A 12,074-nucleotide genomic window follows, 5' to 3' on the forward strand; every position below is an offset into this window, starting at 1 on the left:
CAAGACGTTTGTCCTTGCAAAAACAGATATTATGGGTTTTACCAAGCTGTGAACATCAGGACACTTTATGATGGTTTGTAACGATTGATTGATTAGAAAAAGTTATTTGCCATTTTAAGTTACTATGTTCTTATCCAACAAGACTTTTGTCAAGGACCGTACGTGTTGTTTCCAATCATTTAATCCAAGTTTTTCTGTACTGAAACAGCACCTGACCCCAAGTCTGTCATGTCAGTGGTGCATAATCCCAAACAAATTTCAATAATATCATTTTATTTAGCAGGTTGGTTGGTTGGTTGGTTGATTGGATGGATGGACGGATACTTTATTAATCCAGAGGGAAATTTCAGATTAATTCTTCTCCAGGTTTCAGAAACACTCCACATGACTTGTATATAGTCTTGCTGGGCTCAAGGCAGGAAAATAAATCATTATTCAGTGTGACGTTTGCAGATCAGTTTTAATTTCAGTGCAGCATAAAGTCAACACACAGTGAGATATAATGATAAATAAAAGTGGCTGCGTTAAAGCCCTACACTAGACTTGTCGTGAAAGAGTAAAACATCTCATACGGACTCTAGAATCTTTGCTCGGTTCCTCGCCTTGGTTAGATTTACCCAGCTCACTGACACAAATGGCTTGATGAAGTTTTATTGTTTCGTTTTTCAGCAGTTACCCATGCACCACGTCTACAATGATATATTCCACCAAGCTGCAGTGTCACAGAGTAATATTAGGATAAACGCTATGTCCTTTATTTTCATATACAAGGGGGACCCCAGGAGACCCACTTAAAGGTGGAGCTTCAGCAGAACCTGGAGGATTAACGAGCTAACGAGCTGACGGGGAGCGAGATGATGGAAAATAACTGGCTGTGGGTCGCTTTATTCCCTTGGCGTGGCATTCAGGAAGAGCAGCGGAGCCTCTTCTACGCAACAGCAACATCTAACAAGAACCTGGATCCAGTTTTTGAGAATTTAACCACGCAAACCACCACTGTGTCCTGTCAACTCAACAAACTGGAGATTCAGTGAGATTTCTGGGAATTTGGAAGGTTAGTAATGGCATAAAGGGCATTATATACACATTTTTTAGCTAAATAAATCGGTTGTCATCTGTGGTTTCTGTGGTTTTCTTTTGTTATGCATTTATGATGAACTCCTGTCGCACAAAAACAGCATTTTGCGATAATACTGACGCAAATGTGTGAAGTTTTTTTGTTTCCTCTCAGTAGAAGTTGAGCTTTTTTTTTCTCTTTGTTAATATAGTTTTCCTTAAATTCTCAGAAATGTCGTCCAGTTATTAAGGGATTTCAAGAAGAATTTAGCTTTCTCAATTACATTATTTCACCAGGTGATTGAAAATAATGTAAAATTTGTACAGAGTTTGGTTGGTGGATGGTCAAACAAATGAAATCATGGAGTTTTTAAAGGCTTTTAAAAGGTAATTTAATATTCTCCATGACATAATTTACCTAATAGTTAAATAGAATGTGATTTCCTTTAAATTATCAGAGAAATGTACAGTTTAGTTGGTGGTTTTCAGTATTTTTCACTGGAATAAAACATCTGTTAGTATATGCAGTAATGCAGAAAGATCAAATCTGCTCAGATGTTGAATAATTAAATGCAATTTTACCTGAAATTACCAGAAAAATGTGCAGAGTTTGGTTGGTGGCAGGCGGGTAGGGTTTTGTTGGGGCGTGAATTTACTATTCTCCACTACATTAATTGGCCTAGTAGTTGAATATGATGTGATTTTCTTTAAATTATCAGATTTTTATGCAGAGTTTTGTTGGTGGCGGGTCTGTGGGTTTCTTTTGGGTGTAAATTTACAACCTCAGCATTTCTGGAATCCGGTTTTTGAAGCCCCTGAGGGTCTTTGGCAGCAGGACGGAGGGTGGGTAGATAACATAAATTGCCATTTCTCACTCAGCTCTGTCTATTCTGGAGAATATCTGTCGTTTTTATTCGTCTCATCCCTTTAAACGGAGAGGAAAGTGCACATGCTGGAGGGTGAAGCACGGAGGACGGCTGCTGGAGGGAAACACTGCAGAGGTTTAAGGCCTCGGAGGTGATGAGTTGTTAAAACGCCGCAGTCTGTTTCCAACTGGTGAGGTATATTTAAACAGAATGAGCCGAGGCGGAGCGGTGAAACACACAACTACTTATAAACTGCAGCTTGCGTGGTTACAGTCAGTGCCAGACAAATACACACAACACACCGTGTCGACATTTTCCCCCCGACCTGCAGATAAAAACACAGGACATTTTGTGGTATTTTTTTTACCTTTTTACCCCCCAAAAGGTTACTTTAACCCTCCTGTTGTCCTCATTTACGGGCACCAAAAAATACGGTTTCTTTACCTGAAAAAAATCCCCAAATTCTGCAAAAAAATTCCCCAAATTTCTGAAAATTTGCAAAACCTTCAGGAAGAACATTCCAATAATGCCTTAAAGGTTTCTTTTTCTTGCCAAATTTGGGGGATTTTTTTTTTTTTTTTTTAAATAAAACTTTCATTCTGCAAGTTTTCAGTCATTTTTGATAATTTGAGAGAATTCTGACTGATTTTGGATCATTTTCCAGTCATTTTACATTATTTTCATGTCATTCTGAACATATTTTTGTCATTTGAGACCATTTCTGGACAAATTTTCTGCAATTCTGGATCATTTTCAATTCATTTTGGACACATTTTGAATCATTCCGGATCATTTTTGAAGCATCTTGGACAAATTTAGCGTGATTCTGCAATTTTTCAGTCATTCTGGATAATTTTTAATCATTTGAGAGAAATTCTGACTGATTTTGGATCATTTTCCAGTCATTTTAGAATATGCTCATGTCATTCTGAACAAATTTTCGTCATTTTATATCATTTCTGGAAAATTTTCTGTAATTCTGGATAAATTTGGACACATCATTTTTGAATCATCTTGGACATTCACATAAAAATCAACCAAAATCCAACGAAATCTGCTGGATTTTGGTTGATTTTTTTGTGAACGTTCTTAGGAAACATTTTTAACATTTTTTTTTCCACCAAAAAATGTTCAAAGATTTCCCCAAAACTGTCGAAAATGTGGACATCAGAAGTTTCACTGTGAAATAATTTTTTCCCACATTTTCAAACTTTAAACCGGATCAGTTTTGACCCGCAGGACAACACGAGGGTTAATATCCTGCTGCAAATCCCCAAAACGTCCATCGATGGAGCGATGAGCAGCAGAGGAACCAAAGCTAAAGGCTACGGGTCGACAGCAGGCTTATAATATCACCCTCGATGCTCTCCGGCGTCTGGATGACAGGAAATCTACAGCAGACCGGGTTTAAAACCGGCGGTGGGATAAACACACAGGAACCATCACTGACAGGACTGCTGGAGTACACGGCTACAACCATTACACGGCTCGACTAGCTCACCCAAGATGCTACGCAGGGTTCACGCGACAGTCGGGGCTGGGCGGCGGCTCTCGTTCGGATTTGCTGCTACAGAGCTGCTCCTTGTTGCCCACGGTGACGCCACTCCACCGCCCGGTCGCATCTATTTACAGAGTTTTTCAGAAGCAGGGGCGAGAGACAGAAGCCGATGATGCTGGAGTGACGCTTTGAGGCAGTGCAGCTGGGAAATACTGGCTCGATGGATGGGATTTTTTTATCTTTTGTGTCTTAAAATGCACATTTTTTAACTACTACCCAGTTTTTATGGCGTGAACAAAGTCAGCTTTCGAGGACTTTTACATATAAATAAACGTCCGTTACATTCAAGTAAAACAAGCTCACGCAACCCCGATTATTTGATGCATCAATGATCAACAACTGGTTTTAAGGGCTGAAGAAGAGAGATGAAAACATGGACAGCATGGTGAATCCTTTGGAGGAAGCGTCCAAGAAAACTGCTCCAGACGAAGAGCGTTCAGAGGAGAGATTATAATATTAAAAAAAAAAGCAATGCACACATCAATGAGCTCACATCACCAGTGTTCCTGGTAGTCGTCCTATTAGACAAATTCTTTCACATGCAAGAAAGTTTATCCCTCTCCTGTGTAACATGATCATGTCATTATTCGTACGATTTTGTCCAAATTGCCCGTCTGCACTGCCTGAAAGTGTGGCCGAAAGCGTTAACAGTTATGTGTGTGTGTGGTTTGATAATACAGATGAGAAATCAGGTGTTCGGCGGTCGTTCCTCGTGGACGTGATGATAGTTGTTGTTGCAGATGGAGGCGATGTTCTCGTGGTGTTTCTCCTGGCTCCTGGTTTTTTTTTTTTTTTTTTTTTACCTGCCAGCTCCTGAAAAAGGTCCTGAAAGGAAGACAGAAGGACAAAAAGAGAAACTGAGCAAATGGAATCTGTACACAATGAGGTGTTTTGTGTAATATTTACTTTCACTTTGAATGTTTTAAGTAGATATTTAGGGTAATAATAATCTGGTTTCAACCATTTTACTTAAAGATCGACCTGCTGGTTGTTTTTTTTTTTTTTATTACATTTTTTAAAATTTTTCTCGTAACGGATTGTTTGAAAAGTTAATGCACGATTTTCTATGTTTTATGAGAAAAAAAGGTGTAGAACAACTTATCATGAACTGCAGTTAGGATGCACATTTCTTATTGTTAAATGGGGCTAGCTTGGCAACACCCATAGAAGTGTAAAAATAAAAAATTAGGTCAAAATATCTAAAAACAAATCATGACTTACATGACATGCTTTTATGGAAAATACATGACTCCTAAAAAAGATGACTTAACACAATGTTTAAATTTGAGTTTTTAGAACTTTTGATTAAGAACTATGAGGCAATTTTGTCTGAATCGATAACTTGGGATTAATTTAACTCAAAAAGACATAAATGCTGGCTTAGTCTGTCACATTTTAATTTAAAATCCGCAGAAGCTGTCATGTTATTGTAGAAAAATATCTAGCCTCTGCTCTGTTTTCCTGCACTTTAATTAGCTGGGGGTCATCTGGGATGTCACTATAAGATCTTTAGACACTAAAGTCATCATCATGACCATTTTTTGGAAGTAAAAATCCTCCAAAGAAATCCTAAAAATGTGTAAAGTGATTCCATATATATCAGTAAAACTTCTGATATTTTCTTTAAGAACATTCACATAAAAATCAGCCAAAATCCAGCGAATTTCGCTGGATTTTGGTTGATTTTTATGTGAATGTTCTTAAGAAACATTTTTAACACTTCTTTTTTCCACCCAAAAAAAGTTGAAAAATTTCCCCAAAGTGTTGAAAATATGGACATCAGAAGTAGTTTTTTTTTTTTCACATTTTCAAACTTTAACCCTCCTGTTGTTTTCACTTATGGGCACCCAAAAAAATATTGTTTCCTTCTCTGAAAAAAAATCCCAAAATTCAGCAAAAAAATTCACCAAATTTCTGAAAATTTGCAAAACCTTCAGGAAGAAAACTCCAATAACTCCTTAAAAGTTTCAATTAAAAGTTTGGATTTTGATTTTGTTGTGAATGTACTTAAGAAACATTTTCAACATTTCTTTTTTCCATCACAAAATGTTCAAAAATTTCTTAAAAAGGTTGAAAATGTGGACATGAGAAGTTTCACTGTGAAAATATTTTTTTTTCCCTCACATTTTCAAACTTTAAAAAGGGTCATTTTTGACCCGCAGGATGACAAGAGGGTTGAAGACCGATTTAGTTCTGGTGAAAGTGTCCCCACCTGGCTACTGGACGTCCAGCTTGCTCGGCCCGACGCTGTGGATGAGCTGGGACGACTCGGAGGCGGCGTTGTATGCTTGGATCAGCAGGTTCTTGTTGAGGTCTCCCACCCCGCTGCCGGCCTGCAGCTTGGGGTAAGGGGGCGTCTCCGCTCCCGACCGCTGTCCTCTCCCGAGGGCGTCCAGGTCCATCAGGTGCTCCAGGGGGCAGCCGTCGGTTCCCTCGGTGACCGGCGAGAACTCCTGAGCGCTCGCCTGCTCGTCCCTGGACACCGGACTGATGGACACAGATGGAGAACTTAAAGGAACAACGATGACGGAGACACAATATTTGACTCATTAGCGTTTTTTAAAATCAGCCGGTTGTTTGTTGGTTGTTTGGACAAACGAGATGCAAAAATATGTCTGGAGAAATGGAGCGTTGAAGTCGAGCTGAAATGATGAAAGATGATTAATCAATTATGAAACCAAAAAAAAAGGCAATCAGCTGCTAATCTGAGGAATAACACCAAATAAATTTCAACTTTACACTAATTGGTGCTTAATTAAAGGTTCAATCAAAGGTTAATTCTCCTTTTTATGTTGTTGTTCGCATTTTATTTAACAGAAGTTGCAAATATGCAGTTAAAAATATCTTAAATTGTCGGTTTAAACAAAGTATAATAATTTAAAGTTTGTCACTTTAAATTAGAAATGTATTATTTCTGTTGTTTTATGTAGAAGTCAAACTGTCAAATATCATGTAAGTTCAGTGACGTTTTTTAGTTTAAAGTCCCAGAATCTTCAGCTAATTAATCATTAAATTACCTATTACTGTTTGTAAAACATAATAAACCCCCTATAGCTGCAATAAAACTTCAGATTTAGCAGGTGTGCGTCACAGATTAATGTCTGAGAGTTGATGGGAAGATAAAGGTTGCAAAAAAAAACCTCATGAATTACTAGTCCACACAACATAACATGAATTAATTTGTTTAATTACAACTAGTCCTTAGTGTTGAAAACCATTGATTAGACGCAAAAAAGCCATTTGAAGACAACAGATTGGATTTCAGGAGCATTTTCACTATTTTTAGACATTTTTAGACCAAGCAATTAATCAAGAAATCCAGAAAATATTCTACAATTTAATCAGTTAATTAAAAAAAAATTAAATTAAACATTCAAATTAAGTCTGACAGTGTTTCCTGATGATTAATGCCGAATCTTTTGTCATTGATTTGAGGTGGAAAGTGTTAACATGGGAGGACAATGAGATGCAAGACTGTAGGAAAAGACAGCAATAAACAGATGAACTTGACTGGGGAGTTTGACGTCACAGAGTGGAGAAGAACGTTCTCGGTGACCTACCTGACGTCCATGGACTGGACTCCGTCAGACAGCTCGTCCATGCAGCTCTTACTCTCCAGGGGCCCCAGCGTGATAGCGGGAGCTTCAGCCGGAGTCGGAACGTCGTCCTCGGAGGCAACGGCGGCTTCGGCTCGACCCTCGGACGCTGAAAACACAGCAGAGATCATGAAAGATAGAATTTACAGAGGAAGATGATCCATACCAAGCATTTAAACACCTCTAATACTAATAAAATTCTCCTTAAATACATCGATCAGGCATAACATTCTGACCACTGACAGGTGAAGTGAATAACACTGATCATCTCTTCATCATGGTCCTGTTAGAGGGGTGGATTTACTCGGCATCAAGTGAACGTTTTGTCCTCAAAGTTGATGGTAGAAGCAGGAATAATGGGCAAACATAAAGAATTAAGTTCAACAAGACGACTGGGTCAGAGCATCTCCAGAACTGCAGCTCTTCTGGGGTGTTTCTGGTCTGCAGTGGTCAGGATCTATCAAAAGCGGTCCAAAGAAGGAACAGTGGATGTCCATGCTGACCCCTGTGCACCGCCGAAAGACCACGGAGCAATGGAAGGAGGTGGCCTGGTCTGACGGATCCTTGTCTGCACTGTTCTTCTCCCAGCTGTGCACATCGTTGCAAGTAAACAAAACTACTAAAAAATGCCCCAAAATGATCCAAATCTCATCAAAATGTGACCCCAACTAGTCCAAAATTACTAAAATTTGTCCAAAATGTGTCCAAAACGAGGTGAAATCTGTCCCAAATTAATAAAAAAATCGTCCAGAATGACCCAAAATGTGCAAATAGAAGAAAGAAGGTGCAAAAATAACATGTCCTTGTGTGCACTGTTTTGCTTCTAACTGCAAAAATCATTACAAATACACAAAACTAGACTCAAAATGTGTCCACAATGACATAGATCTTGTCAACAATGACCCAAAAATACTCCAGAATCACTAAAATGTATCTAAAATTACTAAAATTTGTCTCAGTTGTGTCCGAAATGAGACGAAATCCATCCAAAGTGACTTAAGTTTATCCAAAATTGATCCAAAATGCAATGAAAAAAAGTCTAAAATGAGTCAAATGTGTCCAAAATCAAGTCAAATTGTGTCCTTAATGACTACAATGTTCTCAAAATGACTCAAAATTTGTCTAAAATAACATAAATCTTGTCAAAATATGTTTATAAATGTTTCAAATGGCTAAAACTGATCCAAAAAGAGGGGAAGGAATTTCATATTGTACATCATTCTGGTACGCACACTTGTGGTGATAAAACTGCAGAAAAGCGACCTTACAGACACCAAGCAGCGTAAAATAATGCCACAAGAATCAAATTTAAAGACACCTAGATAGTGCAGTGCAGGTAGAATGTTACAAATTCAGTTCGTAGCTTAATTACTCTCAAAATGACAACATCCTGGAGACATGTTTTGTTTTTGTGTCTGTTATTTATTCTGTGTATTTTCTTGTGTTTATTTTATCTGGACCCTGAGTCTGAAATACAGTTTGACTGACTCATTAAAAAAGGCTCCATAAAAGTTATGAAACGTTAAACAGAAGAGAGTAAAACCATAAACCCAAAACAGCAGCTGGAGTGAGGGCTTCTTGACAACGGGGGAAAGAAAATCTTTCTTTCTAATCAATTTAATTAGTAGTTTTTGTAACGGAGTGCAGGGATTAGTCTGGTTCATTTCCCATGAGGCCACCTGTGCTGATAAAACAGCAGTCCAGGTCAGAGAGTTCAACGAACGCTGCAGTAACCTTGATGTTACTGCGACTTTACCATGAGGGGGCGCTGTTCCTCCATCAGTCTGACACTGCTGAGTCACACTGCAGCTGACAGCCAGTGATTTTATTACACTGGAGGGAAAATAAGCTTTGTAACAAAAAGAAAAAAAAACAAAAAACATGAGGTAAGTAAACCAAAAAAGGCGGTGAAAAAAAGTAAAGGAGTTAAAGGACGGCAGAAATGAAGTCATCAGGGAGGGTGATTTAACGTTTACCTGAGGCAGCAGATGGAGGCTCCACTTCACTCTTCCTTGTTCTCTTCATGATCTCCTCAATTCTCTGATAAAACAGATTAAACACTAATTAAAAGGCTGTCATGGAAGAGTTCATTTCTCAAATTCTTTTCATGACAAGTGGGAAAAAAACATCTACTGATACAATCAAATTCTTCTAAATGGATCTGAGGTTTTGTTTTTATTCGTTAGCTCTCTGTCTTGTGTTGTAATGTGGAACGAAGGCGATGTTTAATTCATGAAGCAGATGTTTGTGCAGGTGTTTGCTACCTTCTTCCTCTGCTGCCTCTCCTGCTCCTCCTGGATGTGCAGCAGCTCCCTCTCCTGCCTCTTCCTCTCGGCCTCCTTCTGGGCTCGCAGGAAGGCCTCCTCCCTCTGAAAAACACCAACTTTCTCATCACTCTTGTCAACTTCAGCTAAATAAACGAGGGTGAAATCTCCCAGATAAGTAATTTCTGACCTCTCTGTCCAGCTGATCCTGCATGTCCTTCCACCTCTGCTCCTTCTGCCGTCTCTCCTCCTCCTCCTTGGTCCTCCTCTCCTCCTCCCGTCTCACTCTCTCCTCCTCGGCCTGTCGAGCTGCCCTCTCCTGTCGCTCTCTCGCCTCCTGCAGCCTCCTCTGCTCCTCCTCAGCCCTCAGCCTGGAAGGAAAACACACAGTTTTAGACGTCTTATTTTAATTATTCAGAGTCTTATTTAGGTCATTTTGTGTCCAATTTTTCATAACTTTATCTTTAGCTGTGTCTCTTGCGTCTGTGATTATTTTTCGTATTTCAAACTACTGTGAATGTAAACAGAAGAACACTGGCCTCTCCTCCTCCTGCCGTTGCCTCTCCTCCTGCTCCTTCTGTATTCGGGCCAGACGGCGTCTCTCTGCCAGCAGTCTGGACGCCTCCTCGGCGTCCATCGTCCCGCCGACGCTCCGGCCGGTGGGCGTTCCTGGAGACTCTGAGGATGGAGGAGGTTCAGAGGGACAGACATGGTCCAGTGAGGAGGTGGTGAAGTAACGTTGGACGACTAGATTTTGGCAGTAAAATAAAAAGCCAGAATCGACTATAGACAGACATGTTTATAGATGTTATCCAGACAAAGAGAGGAAAGGATGAAACAATAACTGTCTCTTCTATTTCTTCTACTTCACTCTCCTCAATCTCTTTCTATTTATACACTTTTTCACCATCATTGCTTTTCTGTTTTTCGCTACAGAGCAGAATAAAATGCATCCCTTGGTCAATACTTTTAATTTGGAAGCTTAAAACTATTAAATATATAGGATGCAAAAAGGCAGCACAAGTAAGAAATAATTAGAATCAGAGTATTATCTGATAAACTAAAAGGCCAGATTCAGTCTGAACCGATCATGTAAAATTTATACAGCAAGTAATTAAAGATTTAAGATTTGCTTTATGTAATTTCTTGTGTATTTGCATGCATAGAAAACAAAACGCCGCTCTCCTAATCCCAGTACCATACAAATAAAAATGACAACAACAAATACACCTACCTACCCACCCATCTAATCATCCATCTACCTATATATCCATGTATCTACCTACCTAACTACCTACCTACCTATCCATCCATCCATCTACCTACCTACTAACTACTTGAATCACTGCATCATCTTTACCTGCGTTCAGTTCTCTGCTGGTGGATTTGGGGATCTTCTTCTCGGAGGTCTCAGATTTGGTGGTTTTCCTCTCCAGGGTGCCGTGAGCTTTGACGTCGGCGTGGCCCCTGTCGTCGGGGGTGGTGGCTCTCTGCCGGAGCGGGGATGGAGGGTACTGACCCGGCGAGCAGGGAGACTGGGCCCGACTCCTGTTCGACCTCACCCTGAGAACCGGCAGCACCGTGTCAAGTCACCTGGACGGTAAAATAGGTAAAAGGTGTGTGTTTGTGCGTGTGTTTGCGTACCGTTTCGGTGTGGCCGGGCCCTTGCTGTTGGCCCTGAAGGAAGAACTGCGGACCGGTGTGCTGGGAGACTCCCCCTGAAATGAAAGAGATATTTTACAAATGTCAGATTTTATTCTACATAACACACATGATACACAACAAGACACATAAAAGCAGTAAGATAATAAGGATAAAACACACAACACAACAAGAGATGAAGTCAGTGGGGTGTTTAGAGATCAGTTTATGCCACTGCAAAGGTTCGACCGCCTCTTTTATTATGCTTCATTCTCAGAGCAAAGTTACTTTTTCATTAGGTTATAAAGATACTGGACATAATACAACCCTCAGATATTTACAGCAAATAAAATACACCTCTTCTGTGAGGGCTAATCTTTACTTAAAAGAGAAATTAACAACTTGTTTGTTTTACATGTACTTGCGTATCTTAAAACATCCGTTCTAAATGTTGTGGAAGTAGACGCGTTCATTTGTTTCTCTAAGTCAGCTGAGGAACCAGCAATTAAACTTCTACTCAATCCATAATTTTAATCATCATGCAAATGTTGTTTTTGTGTCCCAGAAATAACATTTTTACTGAGTAAATGAAAAAACGTTGACAGTTTATGATAGAAATAAGTTTAATGATGGTCTAACATGACAATATCTGAAGCTGGATAAAGCAGATTGGACTGGTCATTGTTAGCGACCATCCCACATTTCTGCCCTCCGATTGGTTCCCATGTCTCGACCAGGTGTATCCTCCTCTACCTCCTCTCCTTCTTCCTCATAATTCTTCTTCCTCATTGCTGTTCATGCCACTTCTGTGATCTCCCTACTTTCTTGGTCCTTCCTGGTGTTTTACTTTGTCATATTCTATGTCCTCAATATGCGGCGCCACTGGACAAATAGGAGTTTTTGTCTATTTACCCATCCATCCATCTATCATCTACCTACCTATCTATCATCTACCTACCTATCCATCTATCATCTACCTACCTGTCTATCATCTACCTACCTATCCATCTATCTATCATCTACCTACCTATCCATCTATCATCTATCTATCATCTACCTACCTGTCTATCATCTACCTACCTATCCATCTATC

General features: G+C 39.6%; 1 protein-coding gene across 6 annotated transcripts in view; it reads right to left on the reverse strand.

Annotated features, from left to right (window-relative positions):
- Nucleotides 1-441: 441 nt before the first annotated feature.
- The window catches only part of map7d2b (MAP7 domain containing 2b), a 43,767-nt gene continuing 32,134 nt past the window's right edge, over nucleotides 442-12,074 (reverse strand). For 4 of the 6 annotated variants that reach the window (XM_055007141.1, XM_055007144.1, XM_055007143.1 and 1 more), the window contains 9 exons: nucleotides 10,985-11,058; nucleotides 10,701-10,903; nucleotides 9,880-10,018; nucleotides 9,531-9,711; nucleotides 9,341-9,445; nucleotides 9,053-9,116; nucleotides 7,041-7,185; nucleotides 5,693-5,988; nucleotides 442-4,305 (listed from right to left, as the gene is read on the reverse strand). In XM_055007141.1, coding sequence (XP_054863116.1) covers nucleotides 5,697-5,988; nucleotides 7,041-7,185; nucleotides 9,053-9,116; nucleotides 9,341-9,445; nucleotides 9,531-9,711; nucleotides 9,880-10,018; nucleotides 10,701-10,903; nucleotides 10,985-11,058 — 1,203 coding nt within the window. In that variant the 3' untranslated portion in view covers nucleotides 442-4,305; nucleotides 5,693-5,696. Of the gene's footprint in view, nucleotides 4,306-5,692; nucleotides 5,989-6,649; nucleotides 6,955-7,040; nucleotides 7,186-9,052; nucleotides 9,117-9,340; nucleotides 9,446-9,530; nucleotides 9,712-9,879; nucleotides 10,019-10,700; nucleotides 10,904-10,984; nucleotides 11,059-12,074 lie in introns of those variants that run through there. The other 2 variants (XM_055007142.1, XM_055007147.1) reach the window with 2 other exon arrangements.

The sequence above is a fragment of the Amphiprion ocellaris genome, chromosome 22 (genome assembly GCF_022539595.1).
Source record: "Amphiprion ocellaris isolate individual 3 ecotype Okinawa chromosome 22, ASM2253959v1, whole genome shotgun sequence".
In the NCBI taxonomy this organism is placed as follows: domain Eukaryota; kingdom Metazoa; phylum Chordata; class Actinopteri; family Pomacentridae; genus Amphiprion; species Amphiprion ocellaris.